Source organism: Periplaneta americana, chromosome 4 (genome assembly GCF_040183065.1).
Source record: "Periplaneta americana isolate PAMFEO1 chromosome 4, P.americana_PAMFEO1_priV1, whole genome shotgun sequence".
Taxonomy (NCBI): Eukaryota; Metazoa; Arthropoda; class Insecta; order Blattodea; family Blattidae; genus Periplaneta; species Periplaneta americana.
The window spans coordinates 207,638,747-207,665,402 of NC_091120.1; the positions used below are offsets into that span (position 1 = coordinate 207,638,747).

General features: G+C 38.8%; 2 protein-coding genes across 2 annotated transcripts in view; one reads left to right on the forward strand and one right to left on the reverse strand.

The window, feature by feature from the left end:
* gogo (golden goal) overlaps positions 1-26,656 on the forward strand; it is an 849,136-nt gene that overhangs the window by 65,540 nt on the left and 756,940 nt on the right. The window lies entirely within an intron of this gene.
* Positions 15,841-22,235, reverse strand: LOC138698744 (transient receptor potential cation channel protein painless-like). Its single transcript, XM_069824971.1, has 3 exons — positions 22,160-22,235; positions 21,639-22,006; positions 15,841-18,779 (listed from the first exon to the last, which is right to left on the reverse strand). Exons 1-3 carry the CDS (start codon positions 22,196-22,198, stop codon positions 16,649-16,651), a joined length of 2,538 nt encoding a protein of 845 aa, XP_069681072.1. The 5' UTR covers positions 22,199-22,235; the 3' UTR covers positions 15,841-16,648.

The following is a 26,656-nucleotide window of genomic DNA, read 5'->3' on the forward strand; positions in this document are numbered from 1 at the left end:
CAAAAATCAATAATAAGCGAGATATTTAGATTTATTTAATTCAGGCCCCCTTATAACCCCCCTTTTAAATAATGTATTTTGAATGCCATATAGGCTAAAATCTAAGTTACAACGAACTTAATTTATATTCCAATTTTCATCGAAATCCGTTCAGCCATTATCGCGTGAAAAGGTAACAAACATACAGACAGACAGACAGACAGACAGACAGACAGACAGACATACAAACAAAAATTTCATAAAAGCGATTTTCGGTTTCGGGTGGTTAATTATATATGGTAGGACCAATTATTTTTGGAAAATCGAAAATTACCAGAAAAATTTCGGCTACAGATTTATTATTAGTATAGATATTTTTTGACGTCCAGACCAGCGCAGTTTCAAATGTTGGCAAACAAAGAAACAAATGCTAGGGACGCGATAAAATTAAACAAATGCTAGGGACGCGATAAAATTGTGCGATAAGCAGCCATGATTGGTTGAAATACGTCCTTTCGTACCGTTTTATTGGTCAAAAGTAGTATGACGTAGTATAAGTGTAATAGTGACAATAAATTAAGATTTTGTTGTACTTACAAAGATATCGAAGAGAGTTGAACATCATGCGTTACTAGAAAGTCACAGAGTGGGAAATGAACCGAATTCTGGATCGGTAACTCAGCCAACCCACAAGTTCAATTCCCTTACTGTTGCTTCAGTCTTATCCTGGACGGTGAACACGGTTAAAGTAAAAGTTGAACCCTGAAGATTTTAATTTTAAGGACTCAAAATATCGGATGGGCTAGGTACTCAAGACTTACAGGCCTAGAACTCATTCCAATTAAACTCTGTGTCTGCAAAGTCTGAGGTAAAGAATAATCCAGCAAGCTGATAAAAATCAGAGAACGTGATGGAGTTAAGTTTAGTTAAACACCTTGGGTTCCGGTGAGCCCTGATCCCCAGGAACCCACGGGACACAGATTGAGAACCGCTGGCTAAATGGAAGGAAGGCATGGTAAGGTTAAAGGCTAAATAAATTCCTTCCGCAATTTTCATCTGACAAAGGACGTTGCATTATTTTTACAAAACCCGTACCATGTCCTGGTTCCGAAGACTAGACTCCACTGCACGGAGTAGCACTGTAGGTGTCTTTTTTTTTTTTTTTTTTTTTTCGAGAAAACGACTTCTTGTTAAAGCGGCGTCGTGCTCCTTGACGGCGCGTCATGCGTCAGTTGCAGGCGGTACGTCGATCAGCAGAACTCAACGATTTTGTAATAGCGTATTACCGTATTTAATACTGCTGCAAGCTTTTCTGGGTTAGAACCAAGGGAAGAGGGCTATAGCCCTCTCGTGTTGAACGTAGGTTTTTCATGGAAAATGTTCAATACCTTACTTACTTACAAATGACTTTTAAGGAACCCGGAGGTTCATTGCCGCCCTCACATAAGCCCGCCATCGGTCCCTATCCTGAGCAAGATTAATCCAGTCTCTACCATCATATCCCACCTCCTTCAAATCCATTTTAATATTATCCTCCCATCTACGTCTCCCCAAAGATCTAAAAATGTTCAATACTTATGTATAAAAACAATAAATACCTAAATAACTTAATCAGTACTCGTATTCGGGAAGTCTCGGGTTCAAACCCCGTGACCGGCCAATCTGACTGGGTGTTTTATGGTTTCCCTCAGTCACAAAGACAAAATGTCGGATTGGAAATTTACATACCATGACTCATCACAGCCTCAGTCACCAATATCATAAACATTAATCAAAATCTGAAATCAGTTACATGAACACAAGCCATCTACAACACACAATGGAAACAGGAACTGAACAATAGTAACCAAGGCCTACTGATATACCAGAGATCCTAAACACGCGATATGACCATAGATGTTAAAGCGTGTATAAATAAACTTAATAAAAAAAAGAACTTAATCAATGGCACTGATGAATAATTCTTTTAATTCTATAAGATGATTTTTTTTTTACTGTAATGTTGAAAGTGCCTGTTATTATTCGGTTGAGAAGCTTTTATCATCCAGTCTGCTGTCAAAAAATCTGAAAGTTAGAATTTATAAAACAGTTATATTACCGGCTGTTCTTTATGGTTGTGAAACTTGGACTCTCACTTTGAGAGAGGAACATAGGTTAAGGGTGTTTGAGAATAAGGTGCTTAGGAAAATATTTGGGGCTAAGAGGGATGAAGTTACAGGAGAATGGAGAAAGTTACACAACACAGAACTGCACGCATTGTATTCTTCACCTGACATAATTAGGAACATTAAATCCAGACGTTTGAGATGGGCAAGGCATGTAGCACGTATGGGCGAATCCAGAAATGCATATAGAGTGTTAGTTGGGAGGCCGGAGGGGAAAAGACCTTTGGGAAGGCCGAGACGTAGATGGGAAGATAATATTAAAATGTATTTGAGGGAGGTGGAATAATATGATAGAGACTGGATTAATCTTGCTCAGGAGAGGGACCAATGGCGGGCTTATGTGAGGGCGGCAATGAACCTCCGGGTTCCTTAAAAGACTGTAAAGTAAGTAAGTAAATGTTAGTGTATCATTTTAATTATTATCTTCTTATTGTTTATTGGTCGTCAGTTTTGTACGTTCATGTTATCACCTGTTGCTCTGTTTGTAATTTTTTGTAGGCCTATTACGAGTATATTCATGGTATTTGTTTTGACGCTCATAACTGTAATAATAATAATAATAATAATAATAATAATAATAATAATAATGATGATAATAATAATATATTTTCTTTCCATAAACTTGACTGTTATTTATTTCACAACGGTCAGCCCTGACACGTTGAAATCGATATTCACTCACTGTAGTTACACTATACTTTCGATCTGGGTTTGACTATCACGAGCAAAAAATGACGCGACTTCACAGACAAACAGGTGGATCCTAGCGCTGTCATTGGACGGATATACGAGAAGTCGATGAGCCTAGATAGCCGGGGTTGCCAGATTGGGCGTTTTACCGTAAATTAAGTTACATAATATTATCGAACCTAGACCCATTAATTTGCATAACAAGAGGCTAAAGAGTTTTTTTTTTAAGAATTTATTAAATTATGTTACGAATCAACTAAGAGTAAAGAAAAGCATGGTTTAGTCACGACTCACAACATTTTCCTCGTCATCATTCGAATATTTGCAGAATAACAGTGTAAAGTTTTTAAAATGTAGCCTACACATTTTTGTTATTAAAAATTAAACTGAAACAGACTAGTTGTAGAATCCTATTTATATACGTTTCCAGAAGGCAGTGGTTGTAAATTTTACTGGTTTCCATAGTAACAAGATGAAAATAATAATAATATTATAATTTTAACATGTATGTATTTATTCCCATTGCAAAAGGATATATACCCGGTGGCAGTGGTAACTAATTACACTCAATAATGACAATTAATAATAAACACAGCTAATAAAAAACAATAATTAATAATAATAATAATAATAATAAAATAATAACAAGGAGCATCCTAAATTAAATGAAGCATGGTCACTTAAAATAACATTTAAAGTAAATCCATTCTACCTAAATTTTCTCTCGCTTTGAACCCCCATCTAACGTGAAAAATAAAAAAGTTTGTCGCTTATCAACTTTCGATATGTCAATGCCTATTTTGAACGGCTGACTTCGAAGTTAGTATTTTTTTTTCTCACTGCCTATAAAATATTTTGATTCCAATTTTTTTTTATGCTTTCCTTAGACATTTATATATGAATCCTAAAAATTACAGTGCAATTGATTGTCTGTCATAGGAGCTACATTGTTTGAGAGCATTGACTACTTCTCTATTCTTGATGACGCCGGCAAACTGACGGTCACTTGCCGTTAAATGTGAATGAGTTTGCATTGGACGTGACGGTAACGGTGATGGTCCGTGACGTTGATGTGACGTATAATGTGAATCGAGCTTTAGTCTTTCTTACATACAATTTGTAACGCGTAACATTCAAACAGCTGTATCTGCACACCCATTGGAAGTGGACATATATTTATATGAACTTTAGTCTTTCTTACATACAATTTGTAACGCGTAACATTCAAACAGCTGTATCTGCACACCCATTGGAAGTGGACATATATTTATATGAACTTTAGTCTTTCTTACATACAATTTGTAACGCGTAACATTCAAACAGCTGCATCTGCACACCCATTGGAAGTGGACATACATTTATATGAACTTTAGCATTTCTTACATACAATTTGTAACGCGTAACATTCAAACAGCTGTATCTGCACACCCATTGGAAGCGGACATATATTTATATGAACTTTAGTCTTTCTTACATACAATTTGTAACGCGTAACATTCAAACAGCTGTGTCTGCACACCCATTGGAAGTGGACATATATTTATATGAACTTTAGCATTTCTTACATACAATTTGTAACGCGTAACATTCAAACAGCTGCATCTGCACACCCATTGGAAGTGGACATATATTTATATGAACTTTAGAATTTCTTACATACAATTTGTAACGCGTAACATTCAAACAGCTGCATCTGCACACCCATTGGAAGTGGACATATATTTATATGAACTTTAGAATTTCTTACATACAATTTGTAACGCGTAACATTCAAACAGCTGCATCTGCACACCCATTGGAAGTGGACATATATTTATATGAACTTTAGCATTTCTTACATACAATTTGTAACGCGTAACATTCAAACAGCTGTATCTGCACACCCATTGGAAGCGGACATATATTTATATGAACTTTAGCATTTATTACATACAATTTGTAACGCGTAACATTCAAACAGCTGTATCTGCACACCCATTGGAAGCGGACATATATTTATATGAACTTTAGCATTTCTTACATACAATTTGTAACGCGTAACATTCAAACAGCTGTATCTGCACACCCATTGGAAGCGGACATATATTTATATGAACTTTAGCATTTATTACATACAATTTGTAACGCGTAACATTCAAACAGCTGTGTCTGCACACCCATTGGAAGTGGACATATATTTATATGAACTTTAGCATTTCTTACATACAATTTTTAACGCGTAACATTCAAACAGCTGTATCTGCACACCCATTGGAAGCGGACATATATTTATATGAACTTTAGCATTTCTTACATACAATTTGTAACGCGTAACATTCAAACAGCTGCATCTGCACACCCATTGGAAGTGGACATACATTTATATGAACTTTAGTCTTTCTTACATACAATTTGTAACGCGTAACATTCAAACAGCTGTGTCTGCACACCCATTGGAAGTGGACATATATTTATATGAACTTTAGCATTTCTTACATACAATTTGTAACGCGTAACATTCAAACAGCTGTATCTGCACACCCATTGGAAGCGGACATATATTTATATGAACTTTAGCATTTATTACATACAATTTGTAACGCGTAACATTCAAACAGCTGTGTCTGCACACCCATTGGAAGTGGACATATATTTATATGAACTTTAGCATTTCTTACATACAATTTGTAACGCGTAACATTCAAACAGCTGTATCTGCACACCCATTGGAAGCGGACATATATTTATATGAACTTTAGCATTTCTTACATACAATTTGTAACGCGTAACATTCAAACAGCTGTATCTGCACACCCATTGGAAGTGGACATATATTTATATGAACTTTAGCATTTATTACATACAATTTGTAACGCGTAACATTCAAACAGCTGCATCTGCACACCCATTGGAAGTGGACATATATTTATATGAACTTTAGTCTTTCTTACATACAATTTGTAACGCGTAACATTCAAACAGCTGTATCTGCACACCCATTGGAAACTGGTAATATATTTATATGAACTTTCCTACTCAGAATAGTACACTGCCACCCTACGTACTATCCCTGCTGTATCTAATGCTTTGGCTCTGTCGTCACTGCACACACCGATCTTAGTTTCGCGGGTCCCTCTGTTCGCTACCGCTTTCTGGGGCACCCGGTGGCAGCGGCCCGCCAGATAGCGCTGATTGATGACGTCACGTCTTGTGCACTAATGAGCTATCGGATTCCTGCAATAATTAGCAACAAAGAAACTGCGCGCGGTGGCATTCGCTTTTGTTCGCGTTTGGGATTAATGGGAAGTTGGCGGCACTGCGCGAGGACAAGAACCGCTCAAGGACGATAAATAAGTAAATAATTAGGTGGAGGAATCGGCACACCGTGTTCTGGCCTGGCGACACCGCCTCTTAAATGCTGTTCTCGTTTAGTGAACGCTAGTTTCGGAATCTCTGTGTTCTGCCATTTACTGGAACGTTACAGAATTTCTTTCATTCGATATCGTGTTCATTTGGTGCAAAATTGAACTGATAATAATAAGAACGTCATTTGCACAGCTTGGTATAGCTGGTGTGTTCTTCATAACCAGGCTTCGAGACTTTGGATCTGATACAATAAGTTTACTGTGCATGCACTATAGGTTGTTGACTCGCTGCAGGTAGATAGAGATGTGTTGAGGTAACAACGTTGCTATTTAGATTAGAGTACGGTAGTATGGGGAACACACATATGTACATTATGAAAGTAAATATAATTACACAATGACAATGTCAAAAGAATGTGAAAAGCATTTATTCTCCTGTCTTTTATAAGAATTTCTGTTTAATTATACACAGTGTTAATGGTGGAAATAAACATGTAGCAATTTTAATTTCTTCATTTATCCTAATGGTCGTCTTTACGAAGTGCAGTTACAGTACCGAATTGCAATGTACTACAAGATACATTCTCAGTGTCTCAAACGTAAATCTTTTTCGGTTATCTGCAAGTTTGTACTGTAGAAAGCTGCGTTCTACGTCGCATGACGTGATAGGAGCAAAACGAAAAAACCTAACATCATTGCAGTCTCTAAGAGACAGTCCTTTATTCTCGGGTGACTCAATCTCCACTTATGTGCTGTATATGTTACATAATGTTCCATATCCGTTATTTTTACATAAAATTGATTTCCACTTCTGTTTCACACGTTCAGTAACCGGTGTACTTGGTGTCTCATTAATTCTCTGCATCATTTTCTAAATTAATTTGAGGGCTTCCGGCATCTCTTGCTCTGACTTTTCTAACCGTGTAATAGTTTCAGATACAGTTGTATGAAAACCAAATTATTCGTCAGAACCTTCAAATCCAGAGCGTTTTCCTTTGCGTATTTGTTGGCATTCATTCTACAGTACCCCCACCCACTGTACGCTTCACCACTATACTCAGTACGCCGTTATGCGGATTTCCCACTGAACTGCTCTATTGGGTCCGAAGTCTCGAAGCCTGTTCATAACACAAGTCATGGAGTAAGTTGAAACAATCATCATCTTGTAAGACTTGAAATTGTGTTTCTGCCTGTATTTCTCAGTCTTATGTTTATTATTCCACATATTCACATCTACGCGATTTAAAGCTACGGTTTGGCTACGGCGATCTTCGCCGACGATCATCACTGGCGATCTTCGCCGACGATCATCACTGGCGATTTTCGCTGGGATTCTGTCCCGTTGATTTGAATGGGCATGGTTTCTTTACGGCGATGAACGTCAACGAACGTCGCTGGGCTCGACGAACTTCGTCGGCGTTTGCCTTCGAGGCAAAAACCTGGCGATCATCGCCGAAAAACCAATTGTAAAATTACAGTAGTTGATGAATTAAATCATTTAATAACATGTGATTTATACATCATATATGCCATAATGGCTGTAAAACAGAAATCTTTCTGCAATTTCTTCGCTAATGAGGACGAGATATTAATTGATTAAACACAAATCCCTGTTCGACATGAGCCAAAAAGAAGAATCAACGTAAACAGTAACAAATCTATATTTTGCAACAACCAGAACTGTTAATACAATTGAGTAAAGTGATTCATAATTGAAGGACACACACGATGCGGCAGATTTAGCTACTGAAGCAAAAGTTTCAGTGTGAAACAGTAAGTGAAGTGGAATTCCGAGCAAAGGAGAGAAGTGCAACAACCTCCATCTCACATTATTTTTTTTTATTTGTAACATTATTTCCTAAATAAATGCTCCTAAATGAAAAAAATAACATTGTAAAAAGTAAAAATAAAGTGTTTATATCATTGCTTTTTGCCCTAAAGTTATGCTTATCTTTCAGCTGGGCTTATTGTTTTATGAATAAATTTTGTGGATAATTTTACAATATCATTTTCAATTGAACTTAAAACAAAACGAAATTGTTCGGGAGAAAGTCTGAAATATTCCTTAAAATTGGACGGTTCATTTTCAAGATGTCTTAATATCAATGAATTAAAAGACCCCTCTGTATATCTATTTCTAAACATGACATTAGCTACTTTAAAGATCCGTACTTGTTTTTCAAGGCAAAACTTATATTATAACGTTATCATATTGTCATCCACTTATCAGCTGATCAGACATGGTCGACTATATAATAGTACATTATGCAACGAGCCTATAATGAAGGTAATTAAGAAGTGAGTATGGATATTTATGAAACGAGCGCAAGCGAGTTTCATAATTTTCATACGAGCTTCTTAATTACCATTATAGGCGAGTTTCATACGACTTTTTATGCTCGACCATATTTCTAACTTGATATTATTAATTTTATTGTATCTGACCTGGAGCAATGTCCCGTATGTTGTGAGATGTGCGCAGATGCGAAAGTATTGATTTTTTCCGAGGAACAGATGTCCACAGTGACCTTGCTAGGCCATAAGAACCTACAGAGATAACATTGAAATTAAATTAGACATTGAAAAACGAGATGACAAATTGAATTTATTTGAATATTATTTACAATTAAGGCTAATTATAATAGTAACAGAACATAACCTTCTGCGACAGTATTGGATTTCCAGCCTCCGTGACTTTTCGCTAATTCTCTTTCGATTGCATATCCGAGAATAATCGATACTTGCGGTTTTATAGCGGTAGAAAACTGACCTGTCATTGGCTGAACAGTTGTAACCCGAGTCGTCATTGGCTGAAAGACCTGACCTTTAATGAGTAGGTGTACTTTAATGACATGCATTAAAGGTCTGCTACCAGATGTATAACTACTACATTTCGGCATGGTCGAGCATAAAACAATTTACTACCCACCTACGAAGTTCGCCGGTAAAGAAACCACTCTCTGACGATGACCGCTGGCGATTTCAATCGTCAGCGATGTTCGTTCGACGAAGATCGTCGAAGCCAAACCGTGGCTTAAGGCTTCCCCACACAGACGCGATATAGACTTCGGAACAATATCTACTTACACTGCCGTAAATGCGGTAGAGTTGCGTGGAGGTGTTCATATCAGATTGTCACAGCTGATCGCGCGGCCTTCGAGATAAGACATGAGGCCAGATATACCCGCACTATCGGTATCTCTTCCTTGACGAACACAAAGTTACTCTCGTGGTGCGCTATGCATTGTTGCCAAATTAGCTGTTTTCTGGATAGAAATTAAGTTTTTTTTTATTTAACGACGCTCGCAAATGCCGAGGTTATATCAGCGTCGCCGGTGTGCTGGAATTTCGTCCCGCAGGAGTTATTTTATATGCCAGTAAATGTACTGACATTAGCCTGTCGCATTTAAGCACACTTAAATTCCATCGATCTGACCGGGATCGAACCCATAATCTCGACCACAGCACTCTCCCGACTGCGTTCCGGATAGATCTAGCTTTCTTTTAAACACGGATAGCTGGAGGAAATTTAACGTAGACAGGAGCGAGATCTTTAGCTGTTTTGTTCCAGTGTTAGGTGCTATATAGGCCTACCATTTTTGGACCAAAATTGTGTGTGTTTTTTTTGTCGGTGAGTGGCGATTTTTTCCATCTATTTATTTCAAGTAGAGAAGCAAATATAGTACTTCACCAATAGTGATTTGCGATTTGGACTGCAAGGTCAAAATACAGTATTACTCTAGTCGGACTTCAGATGCATACAAACAGTTATTCTTCCTCTGACACATATCGTCAAGTGAGATGTAGTGCCTCGTAATACAGTCGAAACCGTTTATAGCGACATCGCTTTTAGCGACGTATTGGCTATAACGACGAAATCTAACGGTCCGTTGTAAATGCTATATTATAATCACTGTATTAAAAAAATCGCTTAGTACTACTTATCGTATTTTTATCACATTTTCGGAGAAATTTATCGGGTATAACGTCCAATGTTGATTTTTGTTTGTTATGTATTTGGGGATTACAGACAACAACGTAACGCTTATTTTCAAACTTTGTTTTCAGTTAGATTTGCAGATTATTTCAAATCAGTATGTCTGTTAAACAATCAAGGTAAGGGTCGCTGGGAAGATGTCACAAAAGAAAAGATAGCCAATTGGCTGTAAATTCATCTTCGGAATATGTATGGCAAGACTTTCCTGTGTTAAATTTCAAACGTACCTCTTTTACATGTTTCGACCTATTTATGGGTCATCTTCAGAACTGGTCGTTGTTGGTCTTGGCGCCACCTGTTCTGTTTCCTGTGAGGGTGTGTTCCTGTGGTATAGTGTTGAGTCAAAGAGAGTGTGTGTTGAGAATTTCGTTGGGGTGTGTTTTTGTGTGTCTGTATATTTCATATTGTTCTAGTGTGTTTAGTTTCTGGCTTTTTGGTTGGATGTGTAGTATTTCCATGTCTGTGTTGATGTCTCTATGGGTGTGGTTAGCATTTGTGATGTGTTCTGCATATGTGGAGGTGTTTTGTAATTTTGTTATGGCTGTGATGTGTTCTTTGTAACGTGTTTGAAATGATCTGCCTGTCTGTCCTATGTAGAAGTTGTTGCAGGTGTTACATTTGAGTTTGTATACGCCTGTGTGGTTGTATTTGTTTGTTTGTGTTGTTGAGATGTTTTTGTAGAGTGTTATTTGTTCTGTATGGGATGTTGTAATTTAATATCAAGATGTATGTGTAAATTCATCCCAAATACCTTCGTTTCTTGTACACCCGACGGATAATTTTCTCAGACAATATTGACTTTAATGACAAAACCCAGTGGTATTAATACGACTATCATTTTGCATCACGCGAGATAGCGAATCACTTCCTGTCTATGCATCTAACTACCAAAAAAGCGCATATACTGTATGTAGGTATCGGCGATATGTGCAATGGAGGGGGAAAGGAACTGGCCAACCTACCTCACTATTTCCTGACTTAGTTGCCTTAGGTGCCTTATTGGTATCATTTGTGAGGTTCAGACCTATCTTCGGCCTGCTGATAAAAACTGTACTATATACGTACGTAAGGTGTTATCCATCTGCATGACAAGCGTTTACCAAGTTTCTATACTTACGCATGCATTGTGCACGCGTCTGTTTCAAAGCATAACTGATACTGAATTATAATATTTTTTCCAATATTTTGCAACACTACGGGCTTCCTTTGTGTACGCCTATAGGAATGCGCCCTTTCACATTGTTGAGTTTATTGGCTATGACGTAAGAATTTCCATAGCAACCGAAGTGGAATTTAATATTTTCTTCTCTTATAACGCTTTTCACGTGACTTAGTTCATGTGTTTCATCTTCTTCGTGGCTATAATATTTTTGTCTGGGAGCATGTAATATTTAACTTATCATCTAACAGCGACTGAGGCTTAACATTATAACTAGGCAACGTCGCTTAAACGGGAATGACTCGTATTGCTCTGAGCGGCTAAAAAGTCTGACCTTCATGAACCAAGTCGCATGAAAAGGGGTATCGTGGAGGTCGAATACCTACTGGCTTTTAAGGAACCCGGAGGTTCATTGCCGTCCTCACATAAGCCTGCTATTGGTCCCTATCCTGAGCAAGATTAATCCAGTCTTTACCATCATATCCCACCTCCCTCAAATCCATTTTAATATTATCCTCCCATCTACGTCTCGGCCTCCACAAAGGTCTTTTTCCCCTCCGGCCTCCCAACTAATATAACAAGCTTAATGAGGGAAACATCTACCTGAAAATTTTCATCACTTATTTCACCAGCATCATAGCGATCATTATCACCATCATTGGCAACCAAGAACAGCATGAACATTATAGATAGGTCGGCCTGACAGGCTTTGAGGTTAACAACTTCTGTCAGGTTTATTACGCTGCCATCTAGTTCTTACATAAGGAGTCACGTCATAATTCCCATTTGTTTTTTTTTTTTTTATTAACAGGAACATGTATGGTACGTAAGTGTCAGCCTGAAAAGGCTTTTACTTTAACAGAGATGGTTAACAAGCAGGAACATTTATATTTTTAATTGAGGTGACCGATCTTGACGGTAGTTGTTACTTTATACTCTTGTTGCCAGGGCTCTTATCAGAGGATTGGGGTGGTACAGCAAGTCCTTATGAAAGTTTTCTGTATAATGTCGTAGAATGATTCTATTTCAAGCATGTCTTGTAGTTGTTTATTGGTGGTTCTATAGTCTGCACCAGTGATAGTTAGGGATACTTTTCTCTATATAGCATGAAGACGTCTGATAATGTGCAATTTCGCATTGCTCCAGATTTCGCAGCCATAGGTCATTTGAGATCTGATAACAGAAGTGTAAAGGATTTTTTTCAAGGGCAGTCTGATGTAAGGTGACTTCAACAATGCATATTGATATTGATATTGATATTGATATTGATATTTATTTGTCATTCAACTTTACAATTCACAGTTATGGTGGACCTTCACATTTCTGTTTTTCGATCCACCATCCCTTTATACATATAACTCTTTTCTATTAAGGTATTCTTTGCCGAGAATTTCTTGATTGCTTTCTAATGTTCTGATATGACTGAATTGCTATATGTCCTTCCCCCTCTATCCTCTTCTATTCTCTCCCTCCTACCTAGACTGTTTCCCTTCCATTTTCTAAATTTCCTATTTTGTTACCCCTATCCATATATTTATTTCGATAATACTCCCAATCCAAAACACTGAAAAACATCAAATATCTAATTCACTTAAATTACACTTCCAATTTCTCTCTCATTCTTCTTCACATTTGTTCAGATATATACAGTACACACATATATATATATATATTTCCCCCCCCCCCACTTTAATTCTCATTGTATTCATTGTTTGATAGTTTATCTTATTACACTCTTACCCTATCTTCTTACACTTAACACCTTCTTCTCTGTTCCTTTTCTTACACTTTTGCCACCCCTAACTTTTCTGCACTCACTTTTTAGCACTCTTCTTCTTCGCTATAACCTCTCCAACGCCCTATCTATTCAGTCCTCACAATCACTAATATCTGGTAGTCGCTTCATTCCTACACTCGTTCTTCTCATGTCTTCTCTTGCCTTTCCTCCATTAGTCTTGTCTATGCTCCTGACCTCAGACACTACCAGTTGTTTCCCTAATCAACAATGCATATAGATGAATGAACCTGGCTAGTGCTTTGTTACGAGCTGCTTCAACATGGTGATGAAATCGAAGTTGTTTATCAAGTGTGACGCCGAGGTATTTTACAGATTGTTTATAGTAGATATCTTCGGAGAAGAGGTTGAGGTGATCTGGTATTTTTGCCTTTCCTCTGGTAAAAATGATGGCTTGAGTTTTACTTATATTGACTTTTATTCTCCAGTTTCTTAGCCACATTTCCAATATTTTGAGTTGTTTTTGCATAGTACGTTGTGCGATGTTGATTGAAATGTCACTGGTGAAGTAGGTGGTGTCATCTGCGTATAATCCCATATTGCATTCAGCAATCAATGGAATATCGTGTACATAAACTGAATATAAATGCGGTGCTAAGACGGAACCCTGTGGAACTCCGGCTTTGATATTCTTGATTATTGATAATGTGCCATCCATTTTGACTTGAAAAGTTCTATCAGTTAAGAAACTATGTATTAGTTTGAATTGCTTTAGCCACTGTAGTGCCATCTCGTGTTCGTTTACGGCAGACGGGTGGCGATCCTGGCGGTTGTTCTCTTCAAAGTGCTGCCGATTTTAACATAGTGATGAGTTATCTGTTACATATATGGCATTATCAACAGTTTATCAACATAGCAGGATTATAACTTATGAGTCAGTGGCAGGCGGAATAAATAGCAAACAGTATAGCCATTCATAGTCACATGGGCAGGTTCAAGAAGTGGCTGGCCTTGGACATCACCAGCGAGAACGGTGATAAAGGCTTCTGAATGGACACTGTGTGGGTTATCTTGAGCAGCGATAACATGATCAAGATAGACAACAATGCAGGGCGGGCCACTTGGTGCAGTATGGCCAGGATTGCCAGATTGATTTTACCTAAAGTCGCCAAATCTTGGTACTATTGTAGTCCAATGTCGTCAATTTTCTTCTTTAAAAATAACCTATGGTACAAGAAATGCTCTGAAATGGGTATTCCTATAGCAGATAAAACACTACATTCATTATTATTTGCCGATGACCAGGTGATATTTGCGGGGGATGAATATGATATGATATATGGTAAATAAACTAATGGAAGAATATAGAAAATGGGGACTAAACATAAATCTACAGAAAACAGAATATATGTGTTTAGGAAAAGATGTGGGTGACCTCATACTTGAAACAGGAAAAATTAAAAAATGTGAATCCTTTAAATATCTTGGATCAATAATCACAAATATAGGTACATGTGAGAGAGACATTCAAAATGAAATTGCTTTGGCAAAAAATGCTACCAAGACTTTGCATGGAATAATCTGGAATAAAAATATAACAAAAGAAACTAAAATTAAAATCTACAAGAGTATAATACAGAATATTTTATCATATGGAAGTGAAACTTGGTCCATGACAGAACTAAAAAAATTAGAACAGTTGAATTGGACTATCTTAGGAGAAGTCTTCAAAAAACAAGAGAGGATAAAATTAGAAATGAACGTCACCACATCTGTTGTTAAGAGAATAGAAAATCAAACTCTGAAATGGTATGGACATGTACAAAGAATGGGCAACGAAAGATGGCCAAAAAATATATATCAATGGTCACCCCCAGGAAAAAATAAACGTGGTAGACCAAAATTGAAATGGAAAACCCATGTCAGAGCAATAATGGACGACAGGAATTTGGAAGAAGGAGATTGGAACGATAGATATATGAAAACTGAAGACGGCGAACCAATAAGTGGGAAAAAGCCGAAGAAGAAGAAGAAGAAAAATAAGTAATCTCAATGTACGCGTTTTTATGATAATATAAGTAATTGATTAACTAGCGGACTTACTCGTGTTAATTATGTAACATTTGTGCGGCTTACAGCTGTTTCGGTGCTTCATCACACCATCCTCAGAGCCTACTAGATCTCGGCGTCATCTCGAACTTCTCGGCCTGTTGTGTGGGTACGTTCGATTGTTGAAAAGTGTTGAAATGTGGTGTCAAATAGTGTGTGTGTTCTGAAATTGATCTGTGTGTTGAGAATTTGATTGGGGTGTGTTTTAGTGTGTCTGTATATTTCGTATTGTTCTAGTGTGTTGAGGTTTTGGTTTTTGGGTTGTATGTGTAGGATTTCCATGTCCACAATGCTAACCATACATACAATAACATAAATTCGGAAGGGTAGCTGTGGAAAAACCAGGACAACTACTTCCTGAACTACTGCAAAACGAGAAGCAATCCCAAATATCCATACCTACCTGACTGAAACACCACTTACACACCTTTTATCTTTTTCACTTTTTGTCACTTGGAGCGGTAGCAGTGAAAGTGTCAAGTGTGTAATTTTGTTGTATTTTGTGTGCAGGTTTTGTGAGTGCGTTAGTTCATTTTACTCCTGAAAAATTATTGAAAGTAATACAGTCATAATTTATATACTACAATTTTGTTATAAAAATTTATTTACACGATTCTTTACTTTACCCAAACATAAAACAATAAATAAAAGAAAAAACTTTAGAGAGTAAAGTGAAATGGTTCCATTGTTATAAATTAATTGAACTGGTAGGCAATGTTGTGTTTATATTAAAATAGAACTTGGCTTGGACATAATCGATTTATTATGAATAATAAATTATAATAATTAACAAGAGAGTTCCATAAAATCACCAATAACGATATCACTTGGTTTTACTAAACATCTGAAAGAAATAGAAAAGCTGTCTGTGAGCGTATTCCGAATCTCAGAGCTGAGCAATCTGATGGCATCAAGGTGTTCCGAATTTCACCGATGGAGTCACTGATGCTCCACCGGTGTCGCACCGGTGCCATCACCTTGCAGAGGTGATGGAAGTCTCCATCAACCGCCATCAGTGAATCTGATTGGTTCTTGTATAGGGCGGGAATTAGCAGACGAATGACATCGTGCACTGTTGTATCATGGCGGTGTGTTCTGCTGTATTGTTTGTAATGAGCACAACGTAAAAACAATATGTTAATGGCTTATGAGCGAACATGTCAACGGACCAGTTATTACTACCGGTTCAAGAAATAAATTGTTTATGCTCTCTTTTCTTTGAACGAGATGGCAGTACGAAAATTTCACAAAATTTTGCTAGCGTAGCACAGACAACAACTTATACAGTCGCCATGACAGCCATAGATCCTTCCAGCAGTTTTGTTCCTATTTCGCTGCAGCGTGACGTCATTGTTGTCCACCGGTCCGGTGAGATTCGGAATACGCTGTGTAATGGAAAGAAAATTTATTTCCTTGGGATTCTATTACAGACGGCCTTCACAATAACGATCTGAGATGCAGTTTCCCACGTTATCTGGGAGCTGCATCCTCCACGCAGGAGCTGCTCCTCACAAGTTGCTGGATCATGTCCTCCATGGTTCTGATCGCATCCTCTATGGCTTTCAGTCTCTTTTCGTAGGAATCCAGCATCTTGGCTACATCGTCTTCGGACTTCATCTTTGAGCTCTTGGTCGCACGGTTCCACTTTTTAATGTTGATCTTCTTTTTCCTTGACACTATACCGAGTGTATCGCGAAGCACCGCTTTATCCACGCTGAAGCTCGTCTTCAAGTCTGTGTATGCCATCCTGTGTCTGTTGGGGTACACCCAGATCTGTTCTGGGAACTTGGGCTTGCTGCCAAAGCAGCTGGTGAAGACGTGGAGGGACTGCTCCATGAAGACCACCAGCTTCACGCGGTACACCAGGCTTAGCACGTCGGCCTTGTCACGGATCAGACTCGTATCTCCCACGGCCAGACCGCTGAGGAGATTCAGCATCACTATGGCAACCAGGAACACGAACAGCATGAAGATCAGGTGGCTGGTGACAGGAACTACGTCAAAGATGGTGGGGGCCAGGTTGTACTCGCCCGTCATCATGAGTACCGTCTTGAAGATCCCGGCAAATGGGTAGAGGAAGAGGTTCTCCTCTCCCGTGCCCTCCACGTCCCGGAATAGACAGTAGAAACTGAGGGCGAAGGCACCGATGACGATAGCATACCAGGGCATGTACTGCGCGAAAGTCAGCGCCACCTTCTTGGACATCTCGAGCTGCACAGACAGGATGGGAAGGCGCCCCGTAAGGAGGACGAGCTCTGCCCAGGCCGCCAGGATGAGGATGGGGGCCACGTGTCTGCGAACGGCGGGAGTGATAGCGTCCGAACACACGAGCACCACCGCGCCCGCGAAGACGGCGAGCTCCAAGTAGTTCTCGGCGCTCTTCAAATACGTGAAGGGGTGCAGCACGAACTGCAGGAACTCGCGCAAGCTCAGCAGCACGACGAGGCAGATCAGGGGCACGCGCAGCGCGCCGTAGTCGGTGACGAGGACTTGGGTCGTGAGCAGGACGACGAAGAGCGTGTAGAGCAGCACGTTGAGCGAGAAGTAGGTTCGCACGCGCTTCCATCGGAGGCTCAAGAAGCTGGTGAGTACCGGATGCTTGAGCAGCTCCCAGAGATGCGGCCGCTGCGCCATCAGCAGCAGTGCCGTCATGCCGGCGCCTCCCAGGAAGGCGTAGTGCAGCTCTATGTAGAAGCCCTTGTCCTCGAATGCCGTGTTCGCGCAGTCCACTTGCTCGTCCAGGAATGCCCTGAGGGTGTCGGCGTCCACGGACGTGAGCGCGTACTCGCCACGGCCGTTGCGGACCAGCAGGCTGGCGTCGTTGCGCAGCAGCGTGAGCACGGTCTGCTCGTGGCCGTAGCGGCCCGCCAGGTGCAGCGCCGTGTTGCCGTCGTAGTCCTGCGCGTCGACGTCGAAGCGCGGCTTGTCGGGGAAGCGCAGGTGGTGTCCGAGGAGGCGCACCACGCAGCTGGTGATGACGGAGGGCTCCCCCCGCTGGCGCGCCACGTAGTGCAGCGCGTTGCGCCCGTGGCTGTCCGTGACGAGCACGCGTGTGTTGGGGTGGTCCAGCAGCAGCTCCAGCACGTCGGCGCGGCCCTCCTGCACGGCCAGGTGCAGCAGCGGCTTGCGATGGATGCTGTTGCGCGTGTTGGGGCTCACGCCGGCCCCCAGCAGCGCCCTCACGAAGTCCAGCCGCCCCCGCATGGCGCACGCCAGCTCCACCAGCGACGCGTGGTACGGGTCGCCGTAGTCCGGGTTCTGCGGCTCGTCCTCCAGCAGGCTGCGGAACTCGGCGAGCCGGTCGCCGCGCAGGGCGTCCAGGAGGCGCGCCTCGGTGTCGCCGCCGCCGCCGTCGACGTGGTCGGGCGCGGGCGGCAGGCTGTGGCTCAGCTCGGGGTAGAAGGTGCGGATGGCGGCTCGCGCAGTGACCTCGCCGTCCGCGGGCGAGATGTCCAGGTTGAGCGCCCCGCCGCGCGCGTGGTTGAGCATGGCCAGCAGGCGGTCCTTGTGGCGGCGCAGCACGGCGTACGTGACGGGCGTGTAGCCGGCGCGGTCCGGCACGTTCAGCGCCGCCGAGCTGTTCAGCAGCAGGCTCAGGCACCTGCGCAGTGGCAGTTTTAATATCTATCACGTACAGAGAGATCTTTTTTGTGTGCTCAATATACAAAGAAACAAGGAGTTCCTTAAGCGTTCGAGCTAGATCTTTGAAAATGTGAACACACGAGCTATTCCATCTCAAATCGACCGAAATATAGAGTAAATAGACCTTACAATTTCTAAATACAATGAAACTTTTTTTGTACATAGAGAACTGTGATACAATGCTTTGTGCAAAGTTTCAGGCGTCAGAACTTCATAGTGTTTAAATTAATAATATTTTAATGTATCGTATTTTCATAAAATTACCAACTTTAAACTGTTGTGGCTCCGAAACCCTTTCACCCAATGATCAAAATCATGGTTTATTTTGATGCTGAGAAATTAAAGTTTATATTGACATATAAACAGATTTTCTTACTTTTTATGGAAATGGAGAAATTTAGATTTTTCCTCATTAAGACGCCTTTGGCTAGGAAAAAATATTAAAAAAAATATATAGTTAGGTTCCGCATTGAAAGTACAAATATATTGATAAGAAAGTATTGAAAATATCAAATAAAGAAAATAAATAGTACGCACGTGAACTAACCAGCTGACTGTGAGGCGGGAGCTAGCCGAGTCAAGCAAGGCCAGGAGACAAACACGTGATGTGTCGTCTAGCAGTCATAGCTGTGCTAGCTTTATCACAGGGTTTCATAAACACAGGAGTAAAATGACGCCCAACGCTCGCTTATCTTCAGGTCTCGGACAGTGCGTGCAGTACTGCGCCATTTAAGTCTAGGCGTGCAAAAATAACCTATTTAATACCCTCGAAACTTATTGCCGTACAATGCCGAATCCCTCTTAATTATGCAAGGTTTTTTCTCAATATTTTTTACATTTTTACAAATGGCCAAAAAGCCTAAAAGCAAGTAAAATCAGTTTATCTGTGTCTCTGTATACAATAAAAACAAGAATTACTTCTCATCATAACCTACCAAAAATGTCAGCTTCAAAATGAGCTCCCGTTCAATGTTCTGCAGTAAATGGTTCCAGAGTTCTGATCGCTGAAAGAGGCTTGTTTTTATAAATTACGCTAAATTTGGCGCTCAATAGTACGAAAACCGTTTGACTTTCGATAGTATATTTTTGAAAATGCACTCCCCTCAGCATCTTGTATAAGTGGGGAAAAAATTACAGTATAAAAAATGCGAGGTTTTTTACTGATGTAGTCTTTGTACAAAGTTTTATCTGATTAGTCCAAAATTACACGAATAAAAATGTTTGTAAATTTAAATTACATTTTGAAAAATCACTCCTTCATATTTCAAAATTTTTGCCTGAAATTTCCTCCATACAACCTTGAAAATCTCTGAAAGAGAAGTTAGTATTCACTTTTATAGGATTGTTCCCCAAGAGCTAAGAAACATAATAACTTTTATGCTCGACCATGCCGAAATGTAGTAATTATACACCTGGTAGCAGACCTTTAATGGATGTCATTAAAGTACACCTACTCATTAAAGTTCAGCCAATGACAAGTCAGCTTTGTACCGTTATAAAACCGCAAGTATAGATTATTCTTGGATATGCAATCGAAAGAGAATTAGCGCAAAGTCACGGAGGCTAGGAATCCAATACTGTCGCAGAAGGTTATGTTCTGTTACTATAATAATTAGCGTTAATTATTGTAAATAATATTCAAATAAATTCAATTTGTCATCTCGTTTTTCAATGTCTAATTTAATTTCAATGTTATATCAAAGTTAATATTTACTTTACTCTGTAGGTTCTTATAGGCTAACAAGGTCAATGTGGACATCTGTTCCTCGGAAAAAATCAATACTTTCGCGTCTGCGCTCATCTCACAATTTATTAGGTATTGCTCAAGGTCAGTTAGATACAAATAAAATGAATAATTTCAAGTTAGAAATATGGTCGAGCATAAAAAGTCGTATGAAACTCGCCTATAATGGTATTAAGAAGCTCGTATGAAAATTATGAAACTCGCTTGCGCTCGTTTCATAAACATCCGTACTCTCTTCTTAATTACTATCATTATAGGCTCGTTGCATAATGTACTATTATGTAGTCTAACATTTTCCCCAAATGTCTAAAAATTAAAAAAAAAAATGTGCTAAGTTTTCTTAAGGGGAGAGAATGGTATTTTTTGGTGAAAAATAAGTAAATTAAAAAAAATTCTTTAAAATACTCTGTGATATGTGTACAATGCATAGCATAACATTTTGTGGGTATTTCTGCCCTTATCGGATGTTGAGTCGCCAATTTTAAACTTCCTGCGTTATGGATTTTTAAATCACTCGCCCACTTTTATTGTTGTTTCCGGTAAATTAAATTTTCAAAAAAGCTTTTTTTTCTTCAAAATACCCTTTGAAATGTGTGGAATGCATTGCATAAGATTTTGTGGGTATTTGTGCCCTTATCGGATGTTGAGATGTCGTTTTTAAACTTCCTGCGTTATGGATTTTTAAATCACTCGCCCACTTTCATTGTTGTTTCCGGTAAATTAAATTTTCAAAATTTGTTTTCTTTAAAATACCCTTTCATATGTGTGGAATGCATTGCATAACATTTTGTGGGTATTTGTGCCCTTATCGGATGTTGAGACGTCATTTTTAAACTTCCTGCGTTATGGATTTTTAAATCACTCGCCCACTTTTATTGTTGTTTCCGGTAAATTAAATTAAAAGAATAGAGTAATATGGAAAATAATAAATTAACTGCAAAACGAAAAAGTTAATAGGTAAAAGAATAGAGTAATATGGAAAATAGGTCGACAGGAACAACTATAAACGTTACGGGATCGAATACCTAAAGAACAGGACAGAGTGAACTGGCGGACATCTGAGCTGGGCTGTACCTGAGGAAGCGTGCGGAGTCGGCGCGCGGGCAGATGGTCTTGGCGGCGTAGTGCAGAGCTGTGCGGCCCTTGGCGTCCACCAGGTTCACGTCCAGGCGCCGTGGGGTCGCCTCCAGGCCCAGGGCGACCTCGTGGCGCGCGTGGTCCCTCTTGTCCGTCTCGTCCCAGAGCAGCAGGAAGGACAGCACCTCCACGCTGCCCCGCTTGGCGGCGTAGTGGATGGGGGCCCGCGCCTTGCCCGAACCCCCGTCCTGCACGTTGGGGTCCGCGCCCCTGCGACGCAACTCGCGCAGACGGAACACTGTGTCCTCATCCTGCCTGTCCTTGCAGAGGTCCAGCAGCTGCTTGCTGGGCTCGTCCTCCGTCACCTGCAAGACACGGCGCGGCTTCAGGGCCTAGACTGTCCTTGTGACGAGTAAAACGGGAGGAGAGCCCTTATAGCTGACGTACATCTTTCCAAGGCTATCGTCCTTATCAAGGGTGTAATTGTCCATATTGCACAAGCGCCCTACGTAGCTTACCTTGTAGAAGACGGACTGGAAGGTCTTGAGGCGGTTCATGCCCGACGTAGACTGCAGGATAAGATACCGATCTCAGCTTATCAATGCTGTAAGGCCCCCGATATCTCTATCTGAATGCAAAGTGCTTTCCAAGCTTTTACGATAAGGCAGGCGTTCTGCTCTAGCCTTATGTGCTGTGACAATGAAATGCCTTCATTCAAAATATTTAACAACCAGTTCTGTGTTTATTATTATTATTATTATTATTATTATTATTATTATTATTATTATCATCACCATCATCATCATCATCATCATTATCATCATCATGCTTTGTAAATGACGAAGACGAAGATACGTAATTTGTTGGCTAAACCCACCAACAGCTGAGAAAAATTAAATAAGATACAGTTGATGCTTAAAATAATCAGAATCTTTTTATACATCTTGATTACACACTGTATCACTTCGGAATATGTATGGTAAAACTTTCCCGTCTTAAATTTCAACGTACCTGGTTTACATGTTTCGACCTATTTATGGGTCATCTTCAGAACTGGTCGTTGTTGGTCTCGGCACCGCTTGTTCTGTTTCCTGTGAGGGTGTGTTCCTGTGGTATAGTGTAGAGTCAAAGAGTGTGTGTGTTTTGAAGTTGAGTTGTGTGTTGAGAATTTCGTTGGGGTGTGTTTTTGTGTGTCTGTATATTTCGTGTTGTTCTAATGTGTTTAGTTTCTGGCTTTTTGGTTGGATGTGTAGTATTTCCATGTCTGTGTTGATGTCTCTGTGGGTGTGGTTAGCATTTGTGATGTGTTCTGCATATGTGGAGGTGTTTTGTAATTTTGTTATGGCTGTGATGTGTTCTTTATAACGTGTTTGAAATGATCTGCCTGTCTGTCCTATGTAGAAGTTGTTGCAGGTGTTAGATTTGAGTTTGTATACGCCTGTGTGGTTGTATTTGTTTGTTTGTGTTGAGACAAACATAATCACAAAAAATATAAGAATACAACACAAACACAAGAACACAAAAAAATACATCACACTAACATACGAAAACAAAAACACACATAAAATTGCAACCTCATTCAGAAATTAAATTAAAATATCGCATACAGAACAAATAACACTCTACAAAAACATCTGAACACACAAACAACACAAACAAACAAATACAACCACACAGGCGTATACAAACTCAAATGTAACACCTGCAACAACTTGTACATAGGACAGACAGGCAGATCATTTGAAACACGTTACAAAGAACACATCACAGCCATAACAAAATTACAAAACACCTCCACATATGCAGAACACATCACAAATGCTAACCACACCCACAGAGACATCAACACTGACATGGAAATACTACACATCCAACCAAAAAGCCAGAAACTAAACACACTAGAACAATATGAAATATACAGACACACGAAAACACAACCCAACGAAATTCTCAACACACAACTCAATTTCAGAACACACACACTTTTGACTCTACACTATACCACAGGAACACACCCTCACAGGAACAGAACAAGTGGCCCCAAGACCAACAACGACCAGTTCTGAAGATGTCCCATAAATAGGTCGAAACATGTAAACCAAGTACGATAGAATTTAACACAGGAAAGTTTACCATACATATTCCGAAAAGAATCTTTTTCTTGTAGACCCGACGGTCGGCAGCTATATGATGTCTCTGGCATAACCATAATAATTGCACAAATCACATTGCAAGTCATTCCTGCGGAGATTTTCGTATCAGCTTTATCAGAGTTATGAGGCAAGAGATACTTTAATGAGGAAGGACTAAATTCCTTTCACCTGTCGTTACTTTTTTCCCCCATAAAACTCAATGCTCTTCCTGCTTGTGGACCTCACCATAATTACTTACATATTTTTGTGTTTCGCTTTTTTATGGTTTAGAGAACTTCTGCTTTTAGAAGACCGTGTCCATCCACAGAATATCGAAATTCATTCAGCAATTATCGTAACTGCTGACCAAGACGTAGGCCGCAGCAGGTTGGGTTGTGTACGAATTCTGTTCATTATAGTTCGCTGGTATGCATACAACTCTGGACAAGCTGTTCTCGTACTCCATGTTTTTATTGGAAACAAATATAACCATTTTATGAGTTATTTATTTTAAAACAAGGAAGGGACCTTTCCATGCTTTCCCGGCTATCTTTTATTTGTAACAGTGTTTTTATAATCTTGTAATAGGTCGGTCAGCTTTCACGAGTGTCATTTGCAGCGAACTGTTATCAAAAAATTACATTAGGCGTGACCTTCAATGACTCGTATTTCAATACAACACTATTAACAGTAATGATAACAGTAACAATAATAATCATAATAACAATAATAATGATGATAATAACAATAATAGTAATAATAATAATAATAATAATAATAATAATAATGTGAATTGGAAGCGTCTTGATTTTACAAAAGAAAGCCGTTAGAATTTTATGTAAATCAAACTATCTGGAACATTGTCGGCCACTTTTCAGACAATCACGGATTTTAACACTCATAAATTTGTATATATATGATCTAGTACTTTACACTCGACAAAATATCGACAATTACTCATTAGTGGCCAATATACATGATCGTGAAATTAGAAATAGTGAACAAATTAATATTCCATATTGTAGATTACAAAAGAGCAACACAAACTTTTTAATTATAGGGATGAAATTATATAATAAGCTCCCAAGTCAATATTATAAATTACCAATCAATAGCTTCAAAACTAGATTTTACAATTGATTATTAAAAATCCTTTTCATTCTGTTGCTGAGTTTTTCAACACAAATTTGTATGAAATTGTATTTTAATAAATAAGTTTAATTGCGATTTAGATAGGTTTCTTCAATTTAAAAGTTTAAAATTATTTCATGTTTTCATTGTATTATTTAAATTTTACTGTTTCTTTTATTAGTGTTTTTTTAATGTATTTATATGTTTTTCAATGTATTCTAACGAAGCCTAAAACTGTATGTCTAATGGCCAAATGAATTGAATTGAATTGAATAGTAATAATAATAATAATAATAATAATAATAATAATAATGACAATGGTAGTAATATTAATAATGTTAGTAATAATAATATAATAAATATAATAATAACAATAATAATATAATAATAAAATAATAAATATAATGATAATAATAATAATAATAATAATAGTAACAGTGGTAGTGGTAGTGGTATTGGTAGTAGTAGTGTATCGTTCTTGTATTAACTGAAAACATTCCCAAGAATCCTTTCTGAGAATGGAGGGAAATGAGAGAAATCCTAACAACCAGTTCGGGCGAACTGTCTGAATGACATCACTGCATTTCGGAGAATTTGTAGAATGTTAAAAGTGGGAGCAAGGCTCCTATTTTCAGACAAGACACTATCTGAATTAACCACTTCTCTGTAAATTTTGTGTGAATGAGGCATACGTTATTTTCAGTTCTATACGTAGATAGATCTTCATTTGCTGTAGATAGGCAGGGGTCAGTGAAGATAGGCTGCAATTTTAAGTTTACTCTTATTAAAACTGTCCAGGAAAAAAGAGGGTTTGAAATCAATGTTGACTTGACAGTTATTTTAAATAAGTGATTTGAAGGAGATAGGCTAATAAAATACATTACAATAAATAAAAAACATATTATATATTTTCTAATTAGGTGTATGGTTAATTGGAAAATTAGATTTAGATTCCGAGTAGTTTTAGAACAGCGCATTTCCGGCTTACCTACCGATAAACACTCAAACTGAGATCTGAATGGCAGTATTTCGTCCTTTAGTCACTGCAGCAGGTTTGCTAGACTTTATAACGGCAGGCAATAACGATACGTGTTAATCTATTTATTCACTAGCCGTACCCGTGCGCTCCGCTGCACACGTTAGAAATAAATATAAAGTAATTACATAATTACAATAGGACATTTGATCCAGGAACATTCGTGTCTGATAGAAGGATAAATCGTTTAATATGTTACTAAATTTGAATTGCATCCAAACAATTAAAATGCGATCATTTTGGTCCAGAGACACTCATTTGGTGCAATGACAATTCCTTTAACATGTTTCTTAATTTTTATTACATGCAACCATGGTTTAATGAAGATTGACATCATTTAGATTTAATTTGTATATTTTATTTTACTTGTTATAGGTTTCCATTGAATTGTGGTAATAACTTAATTTTAACCCTTGTTTTCTACGTATTCAGTAAATGGCGCTTGGCCCACTATGGTTCTGAACCCTTCAAATAACTTAAATTATATTATATAATATTATATTATATCAGAAGTTACTGTAATAACATTATAGCATTATGTCCATCTAGAGAAACTACACTTTCCAATGGTGAAATAATAATTAATTATACAAATCGGTTAATTTAACTTCCGATATTACTTCATACAAACACAGAAACATTCTCTGTAGGCTATCTTTCATAGCTTTCGATTGCTGCTGTCCAAGGCCCCTTATAGACGAAGTCATTTGTTTTTT

Coding starts and splice junctions, on each gene's coding strand:
- LOC138698744 (XM_069824971.1), bottom strand. CDS start 22,198: ATGAACCGCCTCAAGACCTTCCAGTCCGTCTTCTACAAG. Junction 22,007..22,159: donor TCCAGTCCGTCTTCTACAAG/GTAAGCTACGTA, acceptor CGTGTCTTGCAG/GTGACGGAGGACGAGCCCAG. Junction 18,780..21,638: donor GACTCCGCACGCTTCCTCAG/GTACAGCCCAGC, acceptor GCCACTGCGCAG/GTGCCTGAGCCTGCTGCTGA.